Genomic DNA, 27,105 nt, shown 5'->3' on the forward strand with positions numbered 1-27,105 from the left:
TCAATACTATGTTAGGTAGTCCGACTATGAACTTGGCAAGAGTTCTTATTATCTTAGTGAACTTATTATTTTAATGTCACATCATCTCTGAGGTTTATAACGCTTAGCTCTGATTCCATTTCTGTAACACTCCCAAATCCGAGGTCGGGGATTCGGGTTGTCACGAGTTCCATTTCCCTTATCAATACTTAATCTTAACAGTCAATCAACTACTGCGTACTATGACCCTATAATATACACACACACACCACAAGTTATAGTCTCAGAGATAAATACCAAAAAATAACACAAGTCATTTTATTCCACAATTATAAATCATTACACCTTAAAAGGGTTTCTGAATAAATTTACATATTCTTTGCCATTATTACAATTCATAAGTATGCATAAGTCTGGTACATCAAAAGTTGAAAGCCTAGCCTATTGGTAGTTCCTACCTCAGCTACAACGGCATCAACGCCTACAGGAAACTGCAGAACGTTTCCTATCCCCTCACAAATTGGGAGTTTGGTCCTGTTCATCTTGTCTATCTGTTGTTGTGTGATGAAAGAGGAAAGCAAGGGTGAGCAACAAGCCCACCAGAATAATATATATAATGATTAACAATATGTGAGCATCCTCATAGTACTCATGAAAGTCTTGGTCAAGTAAAAATGAACCAAGTTTGATATCTTATCGCGACCAAGTCGCAAAATATTCAGTATATATGTATATATACTTTTCAAAATCTTGGAAGTCCTCTTCCATGCATAATATACACAGAGTTCCAGTTTATAACTGTATAAAAATATTGTTGCAAGGTGATCTCATATATCTAACCTTGTCTCAACGTTTTTGTGAAAATCTTTGTCATGCATAAGATAATCATTAACCAGATATAAGTTGAAAAGATGAAGTTACAAGATACTCCAATATACTTATATCTTTTCCGAATACTACTTGAACTACCACCGTTCAAGGTATAATCAGTTTCAAAAGTTCGTCACATAGATGAGACTACAAGAAAAGACTTGGATAGATTCAATCTTTGAAATATCATTATAAATAATGAAATTATGAGATACTTCATTAAGTCCCGATATATATATACACCTATATATATATACATTTCATACACTCCTTGAAACCCTCTGTTATGAAAATTATAAACAGAGTTGTAATATCCAATGAATTTGGAAAGGAGAAAACCTTGGCATAAACCTGATATCTTGCTGATCAGGCAAAGATACCAATAAGTAACATTTTCTACTAGTAGATGGACGAATTCCCCACTGGTCATCACCCTGGCCGCATTAGGACCTATGTTGGACTGCCACTCAGCCACTTACGCATTGATGGACTCCCACTGAGCCACTGACACTTTCATGGACGCCCACTGAGCCCATGCTGCTTATGCCGACTCAAATAGATGGACTTACTTCCCGAACATTGGGCAAGTAATCAAAATGTTTTCTCAAAACAGCAATCTCGTTGCGAATACAAAATACACCACAGAGCCGGATCCTTCAGGTTTTGAGCGAGTATTTAAATCCCCTTCGAAAGGAAGATCTTAAATATAAAAATGAGTTTTGGGATCCGCTCTAACTTTTAAAAATCATTTTGAAGACTAGAAAACATTTTTAAGAATGTTTGGAGTAATGCTGATTTAATGAAATAAATCAGTCCCGATATATTAGAAAATATCTGAATATTATTATTTAAATAATATTCCCATAAAGGATAATCTCTATAAAAATAATTGAAGTAGAAGTTTTAAAACTCATACTTGAAATGAATAATAAATAACCAAAGATATACTTATACGAAAGTACGATCTTTATTTGAATAATCGAAAATAAGTTTGATTATCGAAACATTATTCTTTAATAAAATAAAGAATATTACTTAATAAATAAGCGGAGTCATAAGTCCTCGAATGAATATTCAAAATAATATTCATTAAATAAAATAAACGGAGTCATAAGTCCTCGAATGAATATTCAAAATAATATTCATTAAATAAAATAAACGGAGTCATAAGTCCTCGAATGAATATTCAAAATAATATTCATTAAATAAAATAAAGTTATCGAATAAACCTTATTCGATTAATAGTTTTGAAAACTATATCTATATATATAAATATATATATATATATATATATATATATTATACTCGGGAACATCGACTCCCGGTTTAGCAATATGTTCACCTTTGGGTCCCCTATACTAAGGGTATACGCAACTACTGCTTATCTCTATCATAGGTATTATGCAACTTATAAGCAATCGAATCAATAATTAGATATCAAGATTATGAAACAGACATGCATATATACCATATCAGCATGCTCCAATATATCGCAAGATTTGCTAATAACAATCATGCATTTATCACAAGATAATGCATATACATATATACATCACAACAACATTATAACGGGTAGAAAACTTGCCTGAGTGCTCCCGGATAGACTTAAGCTTAGAGTGGGTCCGACAACCTATGAACAACAACATAAGTCGGAATTAGACCCTGGTCGCTTAAGAAACTAGACTTTAACCAATTGAACCCTATCGTTCACTTATGGTCACTTCTACGCTTAACGAATCACATAAGTCGTTCGAGTACACTCGGCTCCACCTTTTTTAATAAATTAACCATTAAGAATTTTAAGGAGATTCTTTCGCGAGTACTCTACCAACTGCCTAATCCACTTTACATAATTGTTTCATACTCCAATTAGTCATTTAAGGGCCTTAACCAAGGTTTCAAGGTAAGGCGAGGGGTAATGGTTCGTTCGCGAAACGCCGTTACTTAAAACGGTCGTTTCTCCTAAACCGTACATTGGATTCAAGCGAACCACATATCAAAACGAATCTCATAACATGACCTATCTAAACATGGCAAAGGTTAGAATCTTTCAGTGAGTTCACGGGTCCTAAAGTTAAGAACAGAACAGTTAAGGAAAATCGGGTATTATGACGTTTATGTTTACGCGATTTCCAATTTAATTAACACTCTAAATTATCATCAATTCACTCACAACCACCAATACAACAATTTTCAACCATCATACTACAAACTCAGTCCCCAACTCCAAGTTTTACAAATTTATCCAACCAATCAAAGACCCAATATTCAAAACCAATACAAATCCACCAAAACTACTTATAATCAAAGATCAAGTCTTAATACTAACAATTCTTCAATAAAACTTAATGGAATCATAAAATCAAAGCTATGGTTTGAAGTTGATATCTTCCTTGGTAGGTGTTAAGTTGCTAGGAAGCCTTAAGGAGCCTTAATCTAACCTCCTACAAGCTTGATCTTTCCAAAGAAATCAAGAACACAAAGTTAGGTTTTGAAGTTTCTAAAAGTCCGATTTAAAGAAATGTAAAAATGAGGGTCTTACCATGCTTATTTGGACGAGACTTGTGAACAAGAGTTGTAGGTCATCTCAATACCTTTCCAATGAGTTATAGAACACAACATTTGAGTGAGTATTGAAGGAGATATGGTAGTTTTAAGTTGCTGCTCTGGTTTTGGCCGAGAGCAAGGGAAGAAAAAGTGAAGGAAAAATATTTCTAGTTTGATTAAATGATTTGTGTGGTGTTTAGCTTGGTTACTTCCTTTTGTTTTTAATTAGATTGTTACCATGGTAAAAATTGTGTGGCTCACAATCAACCTACCAATCCCTCCATTTGTCATGCTTATGTCACCATGCCTATGTCATCTTTCTCATGTCATCCTCCTACACTTGTCTTCTTCTTGTTGGTGTGATGACATCATCATCCACTAACCTCTTTGATTAACCCCTAATTACTTGGCTAATGACCGCTTATCTGTTATACGGTTCGCTTAACTTTCGTTCTCGTTTATCGTTTGAGGGATCATACCGGGGATCTTTTTACTTAGGTTCCCCTAAACCTTTCTCAATATTTTATATTCCTTTTATGATCCTCTCTAAAAATCCTTGAATTTAAATCCTTTTTATCATGTTACCTTATACTCAATTCTTTCGGTATCTGGTGGATTTTCGGTAAAAATCAAAGTGTTCGGATTTGGATTCTGACGATCTTTACATACACTTATATACCATATAGAGTACTAATAAGACCTCAGAATATCAATAAAAGAACTGCTACATTGTGTGGCATGAAAAGTTTTCTTATTCAGCATAATCAGCAAAATCACTATTCATAAGGTTTACAAAAAGTCCAAAATTTTTGGGGTTATTACATCTGCCATCTGAAAAAGGGCGGAAAAGAAAACAATTTTAAGAACAAACTTTATGCAAAGGCGTGCCTGAAAATAAAAAATGAGAAAGAGGGTATTTACCTGAAATAATGCTGAAGACTGGTGAGCTAAAGGCTGAAACTTCAAGGCTCGAAAACTCTGACCTACAGTTATACTTTGACCTCCAAGACCTTTGAGAGAAGAAGAGGGAAAGAATTTGGAAATAAGAAGTGAGGAGTGATTGACTCTACTCACTCCTTTATATAGGCAGAAAAGGAGAAGATGAAAGGGAAAAAAAGCTCATTGAGCTAAAGGCCCAAAGAAAAAGCCCAAATTCTAGAATTTCCAGAATATCATTGAAAATTCTTAAGTTCTGGAACTTTCCAGAATATCCTTGATAATTCTTAAGGATTTCTAAAACTATAAAATCCAAAAACGGATTCGGAAATATTGGAGGCCCAGTTCAAAGCCCGGATTCAGAAATATTGGAGGCCCAATTCAAAGCCCAAATCCAAACATGATTTGGAAAATGAGAGGCCCAATTCAAAGCCCAAATCCAAATTGAATTAGGAAAGGCCGAACAAAGTCTACTCGTCCAAATAGACCAAGATCTAGGTCGAGTTTGAGCTCGTGAATCTTGTTCGAATTCTTTCGAACAGGAGCCAGAAAAACACCTGCCTAATGGACAAGGTTTGAGGTCATGTTTGAGGTCGTGAATCCTGTTCGAAATCTTTCGAACAGGAGCAAGAAAAACACCCGCCTAATGGACAATGATTAAGGTCATGTTTGAGATCGTGAATCATGTTCGAATTCTTTCGAACAGGAGCCAGGAAAACACCCATCAAAAAGACCAGGATTCAGGTCGAAATCCTGATCGTGGATCAAACTCGAAATCATTCGAAAAGGAACAAAAAGAAGGTCATGAATTTCGACCAAAACCCAGGTCGTCAACTCGACTAAGAATCCAGGTCGAAATCCTGGTCGTGAATCCTAGTCGAAGTTTCACGAGCAGGGGTCAAAAGATGGTATGAAGTTCGACCGAGACCCAGGTCGTCAACTCGACTAGGAATCCAGGTCGAAATCCTGGTCGTGAATCCTAGTCGAAGTTTCACGAGCAGGAGTCAAAAGGTGGCATGAAGTTCGACCAAGACCCAGGTCGTCAACTCGACTAGGAACCCAGGTCGAAATCCTGGTCGTGAATCCTAGTCAAAGTTACACGAGCAGGATTCAAAAAACGGCCAAAATTTCAACCATGATCCAGGTCGTAAACTCGACTAGGATCCAGGTCGAAATCCTGGTCGTAAATCCTAGTCGAAGTTCTTCAACCAGGATCCAAGAGCTGGCCCAAAATTCTACTAGGATCCAGGTCGAATTTTCGACTAGAATCCTAGTCGAAAAAGGACTGAAAAAATTCTAAAAAATCCCAGAAAAATGAGGGAAAATTTGAAAATAATTTCAAAAATTATTTTTGATAGAATATTCTTGAAAAATTAGGAAAAAGTTCCAGAAATTAAGGGAAAATTCCTGAGAAATACCAGAAAATTCATAAAAAGAGGGAAAAAGATAAGGAAATGATAAGGAAGTTTTAAGACAACCCTGAAGCCATGTGCAAGGCAAATCGTTGTAAATGTGTAGATCGCTCCAGACTTTACACCAAAACGATACCCTGTAAGGGAACGAATGAACTTAACTTCTGCGAAATCTTTTATGGTTTCTGAGAAGTTGGGGGGCAAATGATAGGGAATAAAATAAACCCTGATTACGAAATTAATATAGTATTAATTGTATTAACATTGGGCTAGCAATTAAGCCTATTAGAAGAGGCCCACGACCCTGGATAGGTGCCCAAAAATAGCCTAGGAATATAATTGGTGTTAAAATTAATTAGACCAGATACGGTCCAATAACGAAGCCCAATTAGAGAGGGCCCAAAACCCTGAATATTAATTAATTACGAAATTAATAAGAGATAAATCAGCTGTCAAGATGAGTCCCAATGAAGGCATAAATCCTTGTAGATCAGCCTCCAAAGGACCTAATAAGATAAAGAATCAATTACTACTTCCTAGGACTCCAAAGTCCGTTCTAACTCTGAGACTTGCCCACCAAGTTTCCTAGATCTAGTCCAATTCAAGGACTCCCATATAAGGGGCCTCACCCCACAAATCAGAACTATAATTTTGGCTTGATTCTCTAATTTTCACATGTACGTAGACATCTTCTTAAAGCAGAGTTAAGATACGAAACACGAGAGCAGCCATTAAAGGTCTTGAGCTCACGAACTTTAGTAATAAATACAACAATTAATAGACCCTAATTTTTAATCCATAACACTATCTAAAAACAAATTATTCCTTGAAAAAAGAAAATATATTTATTATGTCAAATATATAATAATAATAATAATAATAATAATAATAATAATAATAATAATAATAATAATAATAATAATAATAAATAATGCTACGCGGCAAAAATGTATAAAGCCGGAAGCCAGGACAGATGCACAGGCGTTTTTTGTTGTTTGTCAGTGAGGAACTAGGGTTCTGACAAGACAACCTACGAGCCGCCTGTTTTCTTAATTTCATTCAGACCAAACTCATTTCGTATCTATAAAGCTTTCAACTTTACATTTGATTGCTTCAAGATTTTACATTCCCATTGGTGTTCTGCTCAATCTTGGTACTTGCTTTTCCTCTTTTCTCTTACATTTTTATATCATCTATATATGTTTATGTGTTATATATGTCTGGTTGTCCTTGATTGTTGTCTGTGTTTTTTATGTTTAATTTCTCTTGATCATTTCTTGTTGATAACATGTGTAAATGTTAGATGTAGATGATCATTTCTTGTTGTTTTATTCATTTGAATTTCAATATATCGCTACATTTTATGTGTATCATTCTTACTCAATTTCCATTTTATCTCGATGATGATGATGTTTTTTTTGCTGTTTGTTAAGGGTTTTGATGAAATTCTTATCTAGGTACAATTAATTGTGTAATTCTTACTCAATTTCCTTCTTTCTCTCCATGATGATGTTTTTCTGCTATGTTTGTTTAGGGATTTTAAAAAAGTTATGATCTGGGTACATCTATGTACGTTATTTACTCAATTTTTTTCTTAATTTACATTATGCTGTTTTTTTACGGTAGGTTCTTTAGCAATTTGAAAAAAATTCTGATCCAGGTACATTTTTATGTGGGTCAAGCCTCAATTTCCTTCATCTCCTCAGTGATGTTCTTTTGCGGTGTTTTTTAGGGATTCGAAAAGAATCTGATCTGGGTACATTTTACGTGTCATTCTTACTCAGTTCCTTCTTTTTCTCCATGATGATGTTCCTCTTCTGTGTTTGTTAAGGGCTTTGACGAAAAATCTTATATGGGTATAGGTTACGTATGTCCTTCTTATCCAATTTTCTTATTTATTTCCATGATGTTTTTTTGCCTTTTTTGTTCAGGGTTATGAAGCAATTTCTTCTTTGGGTGTGTTTTATGTGTGTCATTCTTACTCAATTTCCTCCACGATGATGTTCTTTTGCTGTTTTCATCAAGGGCTTTAATGAAAATTCTTATATGGGGGGAGGTGGTATTGGGTGATGGATTTGATGGCAGTAAATGATTAAAATTACATAAATATTACAAATTGTATTTTAGGCCCCTCATACCATAAGCCTCTCTTATGTCCGAATAACATTTGGGACTGATTGAAAATAGGGTTTCCTTTTTTCTGCATGCATGAATTTGTGATTGATTCAATCAACTTTTCCAGTTGTGGTATTTCATTGCCCTAACTTTAAAACTTAAATGAAGGCTGGTAGCTGGAATAAGTATTTTTAGTTGATTGGTGTGTTTTGAGATATATTTTAATTTGATTAAGGTATACGTCTAATATGTGAGTGGTTTATAGTTAATGCTGCACAGATTAAGATAATTGTTTTTTTCTTTACTTGAAAAATGATGGATCAGTCAAATTTAGAACATTATAATTATATGTTGTGATTATGCTTTTTTATTACCTTATCTGTGTTGGTCTTTCATGCCTAGCAGCCTACTGTACTATGAGTTGCTGTGCTTTTTCAAAAAATATCATTGTGTTGAAAAAATGTATACAGCCGGAACTCAGGTTGTTTACAAATTGGTTTGGGTCAGTATAATAGCAGCACCGTTCGCTTATTATTTTCTTCGGACCAAACTGATTATATATTATAAAGTTCCGATATTTAAATCTGATTGGTTCAAGATTTTAAGATTTACATTTGGATTCATCTTCTGCTCAATCTAGGTACTGTTTTCACTCTATTCTCATTCATGCTTCTATACAAATATATATATATATATATATGTGTGTGTGTGTGTGTGTTTGTTTTTGCTGTTTTCTATTGTTGTTTGTGTTTTTATGTTTGGCTTTTTGATGTTTACATTTTTTAATCATTTCTGTTGATAATTTTTGTGTGAATGTTAGATATAGATAATCACGCGTTTCATTGTGTGTAGAGATCCATACTCTAAAACCTGGAAGTCTGAATTATTATTTTCTGTTGAAGTGGTATGTCTTGATATATTTTATTTAGATTATGTTCTATGTCTAATATATGAGTGGTGTATAGTTGCTGCTGGACTGGTCAAGATATGTGTTTTTTTTTGTGTATTTGATGGTGGATCAGTCAAATTTGGTATATTATAATCATACACTGTGATCATGCTTTTCAATTTCCTTACTTGTGTTCGCCTTTTGTGCCAAGTGTAGAATGAGTTGCAAGTGTGTTTTTTCAAAAAATATAATTGTTTTACTAGAAAAAATGTACATAGCCGGAACTTAGGTTGAATACAAAGATGTTTATTTTCTTGATGGGTCAGTGTAGTACTAGGGTTATTATATAATAGTAACACTTATTATTCTCTTCAGACCAAACTGATTACTTATCCATCAAGTTTTGATCTTTACATCTCATTGATTCAAGATTTAAAGATTTACATTTGGATTCATTTACTTGTTTTTACTCTATTCTCATTCATGTTTATACATCTTTAAATATAAATAGATGTATGCATGTATGTAAATCTGTGTGCGTGTTTGGTTGGTTATTCACTATTGTCGCTTGTGTTTTTATGTGTAGTTTTTAATCTTTACATCTTTTTTTTTAATCATTTTTTGGTTAATTTTCGTGTGAATATTTAGATATAGATCATCACGTGTTTCACTGTGTAAAGATTCCTACTCCAAAACTCAAAAGCCGGAAAATTAATTTCAAATTTAACTGATGTGTTTCGATATAAATTCTATTTGTATTATATTTTATGTCTAAATATAGGTGTCTTGTATAGTTACTGCTAAAGTGATCAAGCTATGTGTTTATATGGTGTGCTTGATGCTGGATTGGTCAAATTTAGTGTTATCAAATTGTGTTATCATGCTCTTTAATTTCCCCATGTGTTGACCTTTTGTGCCAAGTGTAATATGAGTTGCAATTTTAAAATATAATTGTTTTGCTTGAAAAAATGTATAGGCGGAGCTGAGGTTGAATACAAATGTGTTTATTTCCTTAATGGGTCAGTATTGTACTAGGGCTATTATATAATAGTAGCGCCGCCTGCTTATTGTTCTTTTCATTCCAAACTGATTTATCATAAAGTTTCGATTTTCACATCTGACTGGTTCAAATTTCCATTTGGATTCGTCTTCTGCTCAATCTTGGAACTTGTTTTTACTCTAATCTCAATTCACATGTCTACATATATATATTTATATGTATGGGTATGTTTGGCTATTCTATATTGTTGTTAGTGTTTTTATGCTCAAGTAATTTGATGTTTACATTTTTTTTGTTAATTTCTGTAAATGTTGGATATAGATGATCACGTGTTTCATTGTGTGTAAAGGTCTGTACTTCAAAACTCGAAAGGCGTAATAATCATTTTCAGTTGAATTGGGGTGTTTTGATATATATATATATATATATTTATTTCATTTGGATTAAGTACTATGTCTAAAATATGAGTGGAGTAAATTTGCTAACATGCTGTCGGACTGCCAACATATATTTTTTTTTGTCTATTTGTGGCGGATCAGTCAAATTTAGTATATCATAATCATATGTTGTGATCATGCTCTTTAATTTCCTTATTTGTGTTGGCCTTTTTCTCCAAGTGTAGTTTGAGTTACAAATTTGTGTATTTTTCAAAAAAATTCTATCTAATTTTGCCATGTTTAATGCATGATAATTATTACTTTTACTTGTGTTTAAGTGATATGAATTTGTTGATATATAAATGGCTGTAATTTATTTTATCCCAGATTTGAAATACTCTGGGATTTGAAGGCAGATTCCAGAGCAGATATGGGTTTTGACAATGAGTGCATAGTGAATATACAATCTCTAGCGGGCGAGTACTTCTGTCCTGTTTGTCGCACACTTGTTTACCCCAATGAAGCGCTTCAGTCACAGTGCACTCATCTGTACTGTAAACTCTGTCTAACATATGTGGTTAGGACTACAAAGGCTTGTCCCTATGATGGATACCTGGTGACAGAAAAGGATTCTAAGGTTTAAACTTTCTATTTTATGGCTCTTTAGCAAATTATTATGATTTCAATCTTCTAAGTTTGTTCATTGACCTTTTAATTGCAGCCACTAGTTGAATCAGACAAAGCACTGGCAGACCGAATAGGCAATACACTAGTGCATTGTCTGTTCTACAAGAGTGGATGTTTGTGGCTGGGCCCGTTATCTGAGTGCAACTCTCATTGTTCTGGCTGTTCCTTTGGAAATTTTCCTGTCATGTGCAACGTATGTGGTGTGCAAATTATACATCGCCAAGTACAGGAGCACGCACAAAGTTGTCCTGTAAGTGTGCAAATCATTAAGTAATGCACAATTTTAATTAAGTCTTTCATATGCTTGAATTTTTTTCTTATTCGTTGAACTACTACAGGGTGAATATTATCTACATCAGCAATACTACCTACCTGCACAGCTGGTGCAGCTACAGTCAACATATGGAGGACAGCCTCAGGCCTATGCTCAGCACCAGATGCAGGGTCAATATCAATCATTGTCTCAGGTCCAAGGGCAAGGCCAAACACAGACTAAGCCACAGCCTCAGGGACATTCTCACGCACAGTCCTTTGTGCAGAGTCAGGTTGATGCACAACAACAATCTCATCTTGTAACACAGCCCTGTCCACATATCCAAGTTAACGCTCAAACTGCTGCCCAGGGTCATATTACTCAGCATCAGCCTAACCCTAAAAAACAACCTCCTCCGTTACCCAACTCTGCGAAGCCTCCTGCACAACAGAATCTTCAAGCACCGTCTCAGGGACATCAGGCACAGCTTCAGACAAAGGTCCAGCATCAATCTAATCCCCAATCCATTTTACAATCTCATCCCCAAAGTCATCCCTATCTACACCCATTGCAGCCTAACAATCATCCAAGTCAGCAACCTGCACCCAGTGTTGTACCTGGTAATCAACCGCATCCTCCAGTTCAATCTCACCAGCAAACCCTGCAGCCCCCCCAACAACAAAATCCCATTCCTATACATCCTTCTGGCAGTTCTTTTCCTCCGTCTGCTCAGTTCCGTCAGCAATCCCCACATGTACGATCGTCCCAGACTAATGCTTTACCGCCAAATCAGCAGCAGGCAAACCATATGTTGAGTCAAAGCCAAATCCAGGGTGTCCCTACTGCCCAGCATACTCAGACTTCACAGCAGGGGTGCATCGGTCACCAACCTCCTGCATTAATACCATTGCAGGAACCATCTCTGCAATATCGACTACAGCCTTTTTCATCACTGGCATCTGGTTCGGTTCAAGGTCCATCGCATCAGATTCCTTTTGGTCAGCAGCCTATGCAGACCCAGTCTCAACCACAGGGCCCGACTCTGTCGCAACAAAATGTTGTTGCCCGTCCTCCGCCACCAATGCAGGGCAGTGTACAAGCACATGACATGCCACCTCAGTACCCTCAAGCCTACAGAGGTAGACCTGTTGAATCAAATCAAACAGTAGCATCTCATCCCTTTCCACAACCTGGTGGTGTGTTTGGTGGTGCTGCTGACTCCCGACCATTGCCATCGAGTTTAGTGCAACCATCTGGGCATCAGACATTTGAGGGTGGCATTGGAAAACCACAAGTGCCTTCTGTGCAAAAGTTTTCTCATTCTGATAGATCAATTACACTTACATTGGGTGAAGGAAGTGATGCTGCACAATGTGGACCAGCTTTAAACAAGACTGTTGATGTTAGTGGTCCTGGAGAGGATTCTGTTAGGGTTAGAGTGTTGGAAGCTGAAATTAGAGGAAAAATTGGGGATGAGAAATATAAAATCACAAGTGCAGGTGAAAATAATGCAACATATGAAGGAACTAGGAACAAGGCTGTAGAAGCTGAGGTTGATGCTTTAAAAGCTGGTATGAAGAAAATTGTTACGGAAAAAGATGGAATTTTTAACTTAGATTCTTTATCTGGTGGCAATAAATCAGAAACTGCAATACTTGATGAGAAAGATAGTAGTGTTTTTGTTGCAAAACAAACAGAAAATTCCCGTGCAAAAAATTCAACTGTGCGGCAAACAGAAGCTTATGCGGGACATAATACACATGTATTGGCACAAGAACATAAATTGAGTAACAAACAAGTCACTGCACAAGGGCATGCCGTTAGGGAATATGCTAGGACTCAGGACAAGGGTCTTATTAATTCCTCCATTCCAGCTACACTCACCGATCAAGGAAGGTATCAGATGCCTTCAGGGCCCTACGGGCCTTCATCTCATCAACAAAGACCTGCCATGCCTTCAAATTCGCAGTCAGGTTCTTATTTAGGAGCTCCACCTAATGCGCTACCAGGTCAAGGACCTTCTCATTTAAAACCTAAAGGACCTGGACTGTCGGCTCCACTCCATCAATCTCGTTATCCATCTGAATATTATCAAGGTGTACAAAGGGGGCAAGTTAATCAGAATAACCCACCTTCACAGCCTACGTTTTCGAATACTCTTAAAGCTGAGCCAATCGGACCACTACATGGCTTTGATGGTGTTGCTTTACTCCAGAATCAGAGGCTTCACCACTCGAAAGATGGATATCTGGACCCCTATTTATCAGAATCCTTTGATCAAAGTCTATATAAACATTGTGTACCTGCATTTGAAGCTGCCTCAGGTCCGCATCTTAAAAATGTCGATGATCACAAGAATCAGTTTATGATTGGATCTGGACGTATCGGTCAGGGTGAGTATGAGCAAGCTCCGAAACAGTTCCCTAAGCTTCTGCCTACACATATAGGGAATGGCTCGTTAAGCGCAGGTGATTATCCTCATAAATGTAATTATGACAATCCTTCAAAGTTCTTGCCCCCATATCATCCAAGCTGGACTTTTAATGCCAATAATGTTGGGGAAAGACCAACTGGTACTCAGCCAGATTTTCCTGGTTCAGGGCCTGAATGTGTTGTGGATCATCTTCCACCTAGATGTCCAGGAAGGGAATACTATGGCATTCCATCCCGTGGGTTTGCAGGGCTACCAGATGGGCCATATAATCAGCCTGGCCATGTTGATGTTCATGCCAGGGGCACCTATGCAGTTCAGGAAGGGTCCAGAACTTTTGACATGTCTTCTGATCCAACTGGAAAGCCTCTACGTGATTATCTTAGGAGTGGTGACATGACTGGACAAGATTTTATTCCCAACCACTTGCGCAGGGTTGAATTTTTTGGTCCTAGAAATGTACCCAGTCATTTTCATGCTGTAGATGGTTTTGGTACATTTCCAGATCCTCGTATGGGGGAATTCACTGGTCGTAGTGGCCTCCCTAATACAGAATCATTTGTAGGAAATAAATCAAACCATCTGCGTCTTGGTGAGCCTGGATTTAGGAGCAGCTTTTCCCTTCATGGATTTTCAAGCTCTGGTGGCTTTTATGCAGTACGTGATGTTATTTTCCGCAAATATATGTGTTTAAGTTTTTTCTATCCTATTCAGAAGCTCTGGTCAGAGTTAGCTTTTGTGAAGAGTTACTGCCTGCTTTTCTTTTTAACATTTCATTTTGTGTACTCATGTTCATGATTGTGTTATATAGCATTTTGATGTTCATGATTGTGTTAAATAGCATTTTGACCATTCTTCTGTTTTGTGGGAATTCCTTAGGGCAACTTGGATTCCTTTGATAGGTTGAGAAAGAGAATGCCTACTAGCATGGGATGGTGTCGGATTTGCAAAGTCGATTGTGGTAGTGTGGATGGCCTTGACCTACACTCACAAACAACAGAGCACCAGCGGAGGACTATGGACATGGTTATTAGCATCAAACAGCAGAGTGCAAAGAGACAGAAGTAAGTTGTAATATTGACTCACCCTAGTATTTTGAAACGTTATGCTGATTACTCTCTTTATCAACTAAATAAAAGGAATAACAAGAATTTTTGATCTTTTCCTATTTATAATGTCATAGAACTTCTAAAGATCACTCTTCCGTTGAAGAGAGAATCAGGTCAAGGTGCTGGTAATAGGAGACGAGGAAACAACGCTTAAATGGAGCAGTATCTGCTGTGGCATTTTTCAAGGCGGTGCCTGTTCCATCTAGGGTCGAATCTGCGATTTGCATACAATTAGCAATAGGTGATCCACCCTTCCGTGTTTCACAATATTATCCGGATTTATGCTACACATGTCATTTCAGATTGCTTCATATGGTGATCATGCTTACTTGTGGACTATAGTATTAGTATAAACCTAAACCATTTTGACTGAAATTTTCGCATTGGGATGCACATGTTTACATATTATTATATTAGTAGTAGTGTGGTGTGCTAGAGTTGATTATGACTATCAGTCTAATCAAGAGCTGAGTGGCAGCTGGTATGAGCTGATATTTATATATCACTGCTTATCTGCAATATTATGTTATTACCCTGAAGTTTGTGTCTTCTTAAACCCCAAAATATTCGAAGTCGTTGTTAATTGCAAGAGTCTAGCAATATTTTCTTCTCGTATTATTTGCCCTGGACTGCTGTCAAATGATAAGGTGGTTGTAATGAGTGCCAATTGGAAAGCCTGGCAATACATCTTTAGGTCTTAGTTCTCACTTACCTTTGGCATGAAATCATCTAGGTGTGTTTTTGGCCCCGATCCCTATTTAACATTGCCTTCCCTGACCCTAAAAGCACCTTTGGAGCTAATCTACTCGAAAACAGTTTTTGTAAACCCAAACCTGGTTTTCTTTTGAAGCTGTTTTGGAGAAAAGCCTCTGTCTTAAGATTTTGCGGAAAAAACCTTCACAACTTGTTAAAATATTTTTTTCTTTATTAAAATAACATCAACCCTCAACCTAACTTCAATAAAACAGAAAAAAAGTTTTTTTTTTTTGTGTTATAAAGTTCAAACTTTTGTGACATTAACCAAATGTTATCATTTTTTTGAGGCAGATTTTGTTCCCATGTCTCTTTCTTGCACGATGCTATCCCCAATAACACTTCGCCCAAATGCATGTTAGGGAGCAGTGCTGAACTAGGCTTTAGTCTTAAGAAAATAAATTTTGTCATGACAAATTTTTTTCTACCTAATTTGCCTTCATTGTGCATTTGTGAGAGGCTAAATTCTTTTAAAGTTATTATTTCAAGGAACGCTTTAAACCTAAATCTTTATGTTAAAAGCAGTTAATGTATAATTTTGCTAGCTCATGATTTACTGTTAGATGTCATAGGCCTTGTGGTATATCTTTTATTAATATTTTTTGTTGTTGTAAGCACAATCTTGAGATACCATCATTCCTGGAAATGTATATTATAATGTGGAAATAATGAAAATGACAGAATTTTAATATTAATCTGGCATCTTTTTTGTTGAATAGACTAACTTATAGCCCATAATCAATAATTCTCAATGTATAGGAGCATGAATAAAGTATTTCCACCGACTGTTATTTAAGCATCGGTTATTTAAGCTATTTTCGTGTCATATACTACCCGTGCAATAGTTGAATCATGAATAAAGTATTGGTACCGGCTGTTTTTTAAGCTATTTTTGTATCATGTCCTACTGAGCTAGTTTGTTAGTTGGTTTTATGTTAAATATTTGAACCAGGTAAATAAGTAAGGATAAAATTGTTAAACGAGAAGAATCCTATTGAAAATTATAGGAGGGTAATCAAATTCGGCAAAATTAAAGTTAATGTGATCAACGAGAGTCGAGGTTACTAAAAAGTGTCTTGTGATCTTGTCTTAAAGATTAATTACTCTTCTTCATAAAAGTTATAAAATTATTTTCACCACCTATCAAATTTTGTTTTAAAAAGTCACATTGTCTTCTTGGATCTCCTCTGCATCAAAAAAGCATCTTTTACATAAATTTATGAAGGGGCATGTTTCCCTTTGTTTAAGGATCCCTGTTAATGTGACCTAGAATATATCCTATCTATCTATTTTTCTTATCTAGGTGTTTTTAAAGTTCTGTATGGGATGCCCAAAATTTGTAAGGGTCTCAAGACTTATAAATATGTATTTTCTTATCTATCAATTTTCAACGAAGAGCTTAATTGCTCGTTGCAGTACACGTTAGCTTGAGTGCATCACTTCTTATGTACCCCCTTTAATAACTATTCTCTAAATCTCTATTTCAACCACTTTAAGAGCATCATCGAGAGCAGCTATATTTTGCCTCCTAAGTTAGATTCGAAGAGGGATGACCAAAATCTTGTTCTTTAATGCCTCCTGTATTCACCACTCTTTAGGATATAGTGTATAATAAATAAGGAAGATACTCTTTTTTTCACTCTGTACGAGTATCTTTTATACTTTTACCAAAAAAAGGTACTTTTAATAATAATCTTTTTCATAAAAAGTGAATATAAAAATTGTTTTTGGTGATAAACACACACCAAATTCCAAAGAGTGTATTTCTTATATTATTTATATAGATTGAACTAAACACATAATCTGTTAAAATGTTACCTTGGTTAAAGTAATATAATTACTTTGTAAATTGATAAAATTCTATATTAACGAGTGATTTGTAAGTTTATGTGTACATAAGTCTTGTGGTCCTAATATTGTATCGTATGAGATATCTTATCCAAAACTTTGGTGTATGGCAGAATGAGAATGAATAAGAACGGTTAGATTTTAAGTATTTTATGTTGAATAGATGAGAGCTCTTGGATTTAAAAATGAAATATTTTATACTTTAGTATATACAATTTTTTCAAGGGATCAAATCTTATTAATGACATGTCAATTTATCTTAATTAGTATTATTATTTGCTCGAAAGATACAGTCAAAGGTCTAGTGGTCGAATCTTATCTACCATATAATAAACTATAAAATTTTATATTATCAAATGTTGGATTCGGATTTGAATTCAGTAACTTATATATTTGATTCTAACTTTTTAAAAAGATACTATTGACTTTAAAGATACTAATAATCAACTATATATAAATATGTGATAATATTATTAACACCATAAATGTTGTTGGATTCAGATTTGAATTCAGTAACTTATTTGATTCTGACCTTTTAAATAGATACTATTGACTTTAAAGATACCTAATATGGATTTGATATTCATATTCAATTTCGATCAATAAATTTATTATAATCAATCTACCTAATACTAGAACGAAAGAAACAAAAGACAGCTGATGCCATCAGCTTAGGGGTCACTTTCTTATTAATTTTATGACATCAACAAACTTATATGTCATTTTCTAATTAAATCCCACATAATATATGTCATTTTCTAATTAAATTTCACATTCTATAAGATTTCTTGTAATTCTCTCTCCTAGTCATTACAAAAGTATGTGTAAGATTTAATATTACAAAAATATATAAAAGATTCATTGTTAAGAGTTAGGAATCATGATATCGTTTATAAGTGGAACACTGCATGTCTTTTAAGAATTAGGGAGTTTTCTGAATAAAGGCAATATAGGTTCACATTGGTAGAAAACAGACTGCTGGTGTAAGGCTTATGGATAGTTTTTGTAAGGCCTTAATTTTCTTTTTGTTTTCTATTGTTAAAGGTTAATAATTGTATCGTGTACTCGTGCTTAATCATATATTTCTTTGTACATGTGCAGATATCTTCCTTGCTACAGGTGTGTATTTGGCAAATCCCGGGATTAGATTGGAGCTACAAGGTAGACTTGCCATTGTGGGACAATGTTGGACTTAGAGGTGCTACTTCGGTATAGTCTTTCCAGGTTTGCTGTATTTTTGGAGTTTTAAGTTTATAATGGCAATATGCATATATTGAAATATGGTTATATCATAGTTTGTCTTTTTTGTTTTTGTTATTGTTGAAGTAAACTTTTCTTTTGAAAAACATATCCCCTACGTTTCTAGTTTATAACCAGCTCAATTAAATTTAGACTGCATTAAAAATTTGTTAGTAAAGAATTGTGCTAGGAAGTCACAGGGCACATGGAACATGAGTAGAAATAGAGGGGGTTAAGAATCACGGGAACATGGTGCATGAATCAGAATAAAACAGTAAAATCTTAAATAGAGCGTCTGATGGGACATTAAGTGGATACTTCTAAAGTTTATATTTGATTTTTTTTGTAAGTTGATGATTATATTTGGTTTCTTAGTATGAGATCAACTCTGAAAGAGGGACTCGGTATTTGAATACGAGTGTCATTGGTTTCTTAGTATGAGATCACTCTGAAAGAGGGACTCAGTATTTGAATACCAGCATCATTGGTTTTTTAGTATGGGATCAATTCTGAAAGAGGAAATCAGTATTTGAATACAAGCGTCAACTAGTTCACAATTTATTGACCACTACTGTCTGAGTCATATTTGTTCAGGAGGGCAGGAAGCTGCAACTTCTTCGAAGACACGTAAGAGTGGGCTTCACAAGAGAAGGATGCTTGTGACTTTCTGGAACTAACTATTGTGTTCAAACTAAATTATTTAGGAATAAAGGAATTCAAGCGATAAATTTATGAAATGAGATGTCTGAAGAGATTTTCTTAGAAATGAAGATAGTAAAAACTTTATGTTAATATTCAGGGTGGAAATATTGTGACATTGATTTAAATTATCTAGAACATTAGACATGTTCAGGAAGCAAAGAGTTGGTATGTAGTAACATTTTTCTTTACCTGGGTATACAGAGACTCTACTCTGCCGATACTGTTAACTTGGTTTTATAAGATTGCAATAGGAATAGGTGCAGTCCTAGGTAATTGCGATCTTCTTTACTTGTGGTAATTTGTCGGTTAACATATAATGATACATATTTTAACTAAGAACAGTTGCTTCAGCAACCTTAGATATCTATCCTCAAAAACCGTAATTATTGTATCTATATGCTTCCACTGTAGATTATTTTGTCCCTTTAATGATAATAATAGGTCCTTGAGAAAGTTCATTGCAGCATGCTTGTCAAATTTGCCTTTCAGTTATGTTGAATCCTTAATGTTAAGATCGAGAAGGAACTGCAAATATTATAAGAGGAACCCCCACAGCCTCTTACTCCATTTCCTAAATTTAATGTATCCGTTCTTACTTCTTTGTAATATAAGTCAAAAACGGGTATTTTCATCTCCAACAATTTTACTTATATTCATTCCTTATATAACTTTTTTAGCTGATCAGTATTTTTGGTCTCTGAAAATAACATCTACAGTAGAGAGAGCAAGCGGTTATTCTTAATATTTTGTTATAAAATCTGAGTTCGGAGAAGAGAGATTACATATAATTAAGTAGCGAGGAGAAGCACCTAGTGATTTGGAGTAGTTCTTTCCCCCATATTCCTCGTATTTCAGACTAGGAGCTCTCCATTATAAAAGCCCCATTAGGATTTTTGGCTTATTCGTGACAAAAAATTGGCGTCTAATGGGGCTTTTATAATTATAATTGGCGTCTCCTCGCTACTAGGGCTTTTAACATAATATTGGCCTCCATTGGCCTGGATTATTACGTTTCTTTTCTGGAACTGCTTAGTTTCATGTTGATGTTATCGATGCGTTCTGAATTTCTGGTTCTTTTGTTATCAAGTATACTGCAGTTTGATGCATCTTATAAGATTCAGAATATTAGTTGGAACAGAATATTGGTGTATCCAGATTATGTGGTGGATACACCCTCGGGTTTTTCTCAGACTCCAAAACTGATGCAAAAAAGAATGGTATCTGTAAAAAAAAAATCCTTTTTTACCAGCCATATATGCAAATTGCATCCTCATGAAATATGTTTTTCTGGTGTTCTGGTAATAGCTAATGTGTAATGTAATTCATTAAGGGAATATTTTAAATTTGTTGATATTAATGCGGATTTAAGTTTTGTTTTGTGAGGTGCCCAGGTGCTTATTGGACGAATTGTTGGAGCTTGTTCGCTTCCTGCTCGGCACAGGAGGCTGTTGATTACATTTTTTACATTGCTAATGTACACATATTTGTTGTGCTTTTGAAGATGTATGACTATGAAAATCAAATGATATATATGTGAAGCTCTGTTAAATAATGTGTCCTACTATTAAATTCTGTCAGGTGTTTATCATATTTATTCAACCAGAAGGAAGATTAGTTGCATGTTACTAGTTTATTAGTTAATCTAAACCTATACTTAGGTTCTTTGTAATTACAAATAATAATAATAATAAAAATAATAATAATAATAATAATAATAATAATAAATTATAGACAGTTTGCATCTAAAATCAACCGGATTGACAACCACTTTTACATTTTCTAAAATGAATTGAATTTTTTTTGATTGCATTAGAAGGTGAATTTGGCTGTATTATGTTGCATAGAAGTTGCAAAACCAAGATTTTGTTAAAAAAATGGAAAATGTAGTTTTGCAAAATAATTGTAAAAATATATTTTAAAAAATTTTAAAATTATGAGGGTCAATTTAGGGCAAATTAATGTAGAGTAAAATGCATATTGTGTGCCCAAAATTTGGCTTCACTGCACATTGTGTACCTAATATTTCAATAATGTATTGTGTGTACCTAAGTTTAAAAAAATGTGTGTATCTCTGTTAAGACTCTGTTAATTCTATTGCAAAAGAGGTCAAACAACAGTGATGTAGTTGCAAAATGGCCAAAAGGGCGCCATAAAGAAAGGCAATCCCGCCTTTAATATCATTATTACATCTTTATTATCGCAGCCATTATATACACACAAACTCACACATGTAACTTAGTCACCTGGTTCTTGATTGAAGCCCATAGCAACAATGTCCTGGTTTATGCGTGATTTTGATGACCATCTGACATATCATCCAAATGAGTGCCCCGATTATAGCCGTAATTAGTACTATGTTAAATAGTTTTGTTTTGTTTCTGTATAACTTATGGTCGTTTACACACTTTCATGTAACTGAATATATGAGGATATGCATATCTTGTGTTCAAATAGATTTTTGCCTTGTTTTGTTGTGTTAAAATCTGCATAGTATCATCTTAAGTTATATGGTCGTGTATATTGATAAATTAGGGTTTGGTATGAATGTTTACAATCACTTTATCTTCTATACCATGTATTGAATTTGCAGGGGCACCTGGTCATTTTACCATTAAATATCATTTTGGGGGACATTTCGAGTCAAACCTTAAAAGTTATGTTGAAGGTCAGGTCCGATATGTAGACATGTGTGATGTTGATCAAATTAGCTACATAGAAGTACTTAGGATGTTCAATGAGTGTAGTGAAACTTCACTACAAAAAATAGGTCAAAAGACATCGGTTATAAACCGATGTTAAAAGTTTTTAAAAGCGATGTCTTTGCATGTGTAGAGAAAGATCCAGAGTTTGAGACATCAGTTTTAGACCGATGTCTAAAATACCAGTAGACAACAGTACTAACTTAGAAACTGATATCTTTTTTCTAATATATTACATTTTAACACATGATCATGAGTTCAATAATAGTTTATCTTTTAATTTCTATCAATTTAAGCATGTGACACACAAAGAAAAAAAAGATAAGACAACATTTATGAAAATTAGGACGTTGTAAATAACTACTTTTAACATCGGTTATTTTATGAACTGATGTAAATTATAATATTAGACATCAGTTATGTAAACTTGTATTTAACATAACTTTCGAACTGTTGTTAAAGATGTAATTTAACATCGGTCATGTTAAACTAAACTGATGTTTTGTTCATAAGAGACATCAGTTGCTATGTAATAAGCTGATGTCAAATATTCATAGAATATCAGTTATTTGTTAGGTTTGATTGGTATATGAATCTTGTTTTATAAGACCAAATATGCATTCAATTGGCCAACTACATTGTCAAACATTCTCCAATTAACCAGTATACAAAAATCATTATACCAAAACCAAACATGCATTTAATTGGCCAATTACATTGTCCAATTCATCCAATATTAAAACTAACTAAATATTCCAAATTAACTATCCAATATCGAAACTAATTACATAATTTAACCATTCAATACTAAAACTACAAAAAATATCAACATAAATCTATTATCCACTAATTCATCCAGTCATATGAAACATGTCACTGAGCCAACCTACTCCTACCTTTGGTTCTTGTCTAAGGATCATGCCTCTTCTCTCTTTGAACCCTTCCACGAGATGCAACATGAGTACCTGTGGATAGATTAGCTACACATTGACACATTCTCACAATAATCAGGACAACTACTCACTTTATGCTGCATGCCTTGTCCCGCTGTTTGACTTCCATCACCAAGTCACTATGTTAGACAACTAATCACTAATTTAACAAGCAATCAATTATTTGTAGTTGGTAAAGTCAGCATAAATACAAAGAATAAAAAAAGCTGGCGGCGACCTTCAAAGCAACGATCAACAAGCCCTTTCCTTCTTTTATTAAAATAGCCTAATGTTTACTTGTTGAGAAAAAATTAAGTCGTGCAATTTACATTTTACAAGAACTAATATATAATAATAAAAAACTACTACTAAACTTATAGAGCTTTATACTGTTGGATTACAAACCTCTGCTGTAAGACGCTCTTTTACAGCAACCTCGTGTTTCAGTTTTTCTAAAAGAACTTCCTTGTCTGTATTAGCAGTAACAAGTCTCTGGTGCATGGTGACAAGGACCCTGTTCACTGCATGAAGCTCCTCTGGTGGAAGGGTAACCAGGATCTCACTCGGAATATGCAAGTTATTCAGATGTAGCATCTTGGAATTATTTTATAAACATCCATCATCTAATATGGATGTAGCATTATTCCCTCTGGTAAATGATGCAGATGTGCTTGAGATGTGTAAACATCTTCACTCAACTAGGGTGATGCATTTGTATTGTGAGGGTAACCCAACGAGCCAGTTACTATGAATTTCATTCCCTCTCAGTGGTTGAATTTTGACTACATTGAGGACCTAACATTGCACAAAGGGAGGATGATGAATTAGTGCAATTGTTGGAGTTAGAGGGCATGTGTAAAGCCCCCAATGATCTTGAACAAGAAGTTGTGGACAAAGAATAAAATTGTGAATTTGAGAATGTAGATGAAGAGGCTGAACATGTATCATTCCATGATGACTGTGGCGCCCTCCAAACCCGGGTCAGAATTTTGGGGTCCACATACACACACACACACACACCTTATTTATAACCTGCTTATAACAATAATAAAGATAATAATAATAATAATATACAATGACCCTACTTACCAACTACCACGGACCGCGACATGTTAAAGTATGTACACAAGCCACACACACACACACTTATATTACAAACGTCCAAATCACAACTATTCAAAATCAGACTGAATATTAAACATTAATACAAACTTTTACAAACTTAAACTATCTCAAAAGCCATCAGCTAGCTTAACTCGATCAATCTGGACCCCTATCTCTCGCACTGGATTGGGGATCTTCGCTACTAACTGGTTCCTTCTTAACTGGAAAAGAACATAAACAACATTGCACAAATGAGCTAACTAGCTCAGCAAGTCACAATGACAAGACTGAGAATAATGATCATCAAGTGAAAAGGGTTAAGGTGTTAAGTGAACAATGATTAATGATTTAGAATTGGATATTATATTTTCATTTTAAAAACCAAGGTTAGGCTGCTGATCAGTCACGCACTAACCCCGAGCAAGGCACACAGCTCTGCTCTAATTACTGGATCCAAGGCACACATTGGCCTAACTTGACCACCAATCTGGCCTGACCACGAATCTGGTCCACAATTTTATAAAACAATCCAATTCTAACATAATAACAGAATAATTAATGTAAAGCAATAAACAAAATCATAAGCAACATTGGATGTTCAATAACGAGATGGTTTCAATCTTCACAAAGGAACAGTATGGAAATTTCAAAGAATGGCTGTTAGGTAATGAAAGAATTGGGTAACAAAGGAATCAACGTTTCAAGGTTACAAGGATTTGGTTTTTCTTCAAAGCATAGGGTACAATGGTTTGAATATGTAAGTCATTTGATTCAGTGGTTGGTATTTAGTTTGTATGTATTTGTGGAGTAGTATCGTATATCTGTGGTTTGTACTCGGGTATTCAACAATCAATGGTTCAGAAAATAAATAAGGTTTACGGCTCAAAGATCAACAAATGGAATCAAGGTTTAAGGTTTAGTGCTTCAAAGCACTTGTAATATAAAATAGGACTACCAATCAACTACAATATATCTCGAGAAAGTTCAGAACACTTTTCTGGTACTAGCTTGCTATACTTTACTAACTTTCAATCGCAACCGTCTACTCCTCGACTATATGTTTCCCTATCCTATGCCTTGCCTCTTCTGCTCACATATCATAAGCATCTATCAATACTCAACTCATACGATTCTATTCAGTATACTCTTCTATCTACCCTTCATTTTACCCAAATCCGACTAACGGATTGAAAGTTACGCTATAAACAAGTAAACACCGAACATATAGACCGACAGTCAATCAACAAGTCACATATAAGACTTAACACGTCTAACAATCAATGATATATCATTTATAAAGGAGTCTCGGGTCATAAACAGGCTTTCATGTATTTAATATGATTTTTTAAAATATTTTTCGGAATTAAAACGGGTCTCCGAATCATTTTATAATTAAATAATAGGATTCAAATGCTCAATTCGAACTTAAAATCATTTAATAATAATTATCGAGCCTTGAATATATTTTAAAATAATATTTTAAAACTCAAAACTATTTTTCAGAATTTTTAAATCAATTTTAAATAATTAAATCAAATTAAATAATAAATTAAAATAAATTAATAAATATTTAAACTAATTAATCAATTAATATTTAAGTTAATTAACCAATCAGTTAATTAATTATTAATTAAAATTAATTAAATAAATAATTTGGATTTATTTTTGAATTAAAAATGAAATTTAGAATTAAAATAATCATTTTCGGAATTTTTTGAAATTAAAAACAATTTTTAAAATGATTTTATAAAAGAAATCCAATTTTTAAAAGATTTTAAACAGAAATCAAATTCCTGGAAGTTCTGGAAACTTTCAGGTACTAATTTGTAAAAATGCTAAAAACAACTATGGTTTAGGATTAATTTGGATCAAAACCGGGTTTTTAATAAAAAAAATGGGTAAGGAAACCGGGTCGCCGGGTCGGGATGAACCGCCGGACGAACCCAGAATCCGGTGACCACAATTGGGGTTCAAAACAATTTCGTTTTTCAGGGCTTTTGATGTAAAACGATTCTAAATCGTTATAGGAACACAGACATACACAAATCAATCACGAACAACAGCTTTGGAACAAACTCCGGTCAAAATCGATATGAACTCCGACGAACTCAACAAAACACGGCGAGCTCGATTACTTGACTTCTAGGAATTGGTTGTTGATGTACTATACATGGTTCAATTGCAAATTTCACAAGGAACACAAACATACCAACCAATTCGACTGCTAACCCTTAGGAAAATAATTTACCTAATCCAATTGAAAACATTCAAACGGTTATAAACCCTAATTTTACCATTCGATAATTAAACAACAATTTCTATATGTTATTGAATTCCAAATCAGTCATATAATATACCAAAATGATCAGGAAGAAAAGATCTTCAACATGCAAGCATAAAATCATACAAACAACTTATCGAACAAAAAATCCGAATTTGAATATCAATAAATTCGAATTAAAATAATTAATTATAAAATCACCTGATGTTTCTGGGTATGTTTTGATGAAAGATTGTGATTCTTGATTTCCAGAACTTTGATTTGAGTATAAGAGCGTCAAAATCTGAGACCGGTAACGCCTCCAAATTTGGGTTTGATTTTGAAGAACATAATTTAATTTAGGGGTTTCTATGGATTTTACAGGATTTTTACTGTGTTTTATGATTATCTGAACCAGAAATAGATAATGTACTGGCTATTTATATTTACGGAAAATTAGTATCCTGTTGGATCGTTCCGGATATAAAATAGTACGTTTATTTATAAAAACAGATCCAAACGGTACCGGTTTTCAGGATAATTATCCAAATCGGTACAATTTGTACCGCGGTCTTGGTCTCAGCGCCTAGTTACACGTATTACGAGGTGATAATTGTAATAGTTTAATAAAAAGATCCCGTTTACCGAAAATACGAGTTTTATTGATTTACCGAAATGAATAATGTATCAAAACTATTGCGCTGGGACCTGCGCAGGACAAACCGTACGACGGATCGAAAAAGTCGAAATATGGAAAATGCTCGGAATATTGCAATTAGGTTAGGAAGGAGTTCTCGGAAGAGTTTCGGGTTATAAAAAAGTAAAAACGGGTGACGTCGGTTGGTTCCCGATTGTATAAATTAGTTTATAATTACTCAGAAAAAGAATTTATAAAATCCATATATTTCCTATAAAATCATAAATCAACATAAAAATAAATAGGAAGATATGACAATTATCTAT

The 27,105-nt window shown here is 34.4% G+C and overlaps 1 protein-coding gene across 2 annotated transcripts; it reads left to right on the forward strand.

Moving 5' to 3' along the window:
• The first annotated feature begins 6,727 nt into the window (after nt 1–6,727).
• On the forward strand, nt 6,728–20,751 carry LOC141677551 (uncharacterized). 2 transcript variants are annotated; one of them, XM_074483538.1, is made up of 8 exons: nt 6,728–6,897; nt 10,513–10,762; nt 10,847–11,062; nt 11,151–14,153; nt 14,376–14,560; nt 14,680–14,846; nt 18,308–18,430; nt 20,539–20,751. In XM_074483538.1, exons 2-6 carry the CDS (start codon nt 10,556–10,558, stop codon nt 14,732–14,734), a joined length of 3,666 nt encoding a protein of 1,221 aa, XP_074339639.1. In that variant the 5' UTR covers nt 6,728–6,897; nt 10,513–10,555; the 3' UTR covers nt 14,735–14,846; nt 18,308–18,430; nt 20,539–20,751. The 2 variants fall into 2 exon arrangements, with proteins under 2 accessions (XP_074339639.1, XP_074339638.1); XM_074483537.1 differs by having other exon boundaries at nt 18,308–20,751.
• Nucleotides 20,752–27,105: the final 6,354 nt, after the last annotated feature.

The sequence above is a fragment of the Apium graveolens genome, chromosome 8, assembly GCF_009905375.1.
Source record: "Apium graveolens cultivar Ventura chromosome 8, ASM990537v1, whole genome shotgun sequence".
Taxonomy (NCBI): Eukaryota; Viridiplantae; Streptophyta; class Magnoliopsida; order Apiales; family Apiaceae; genus Apium; species Apium graveolens.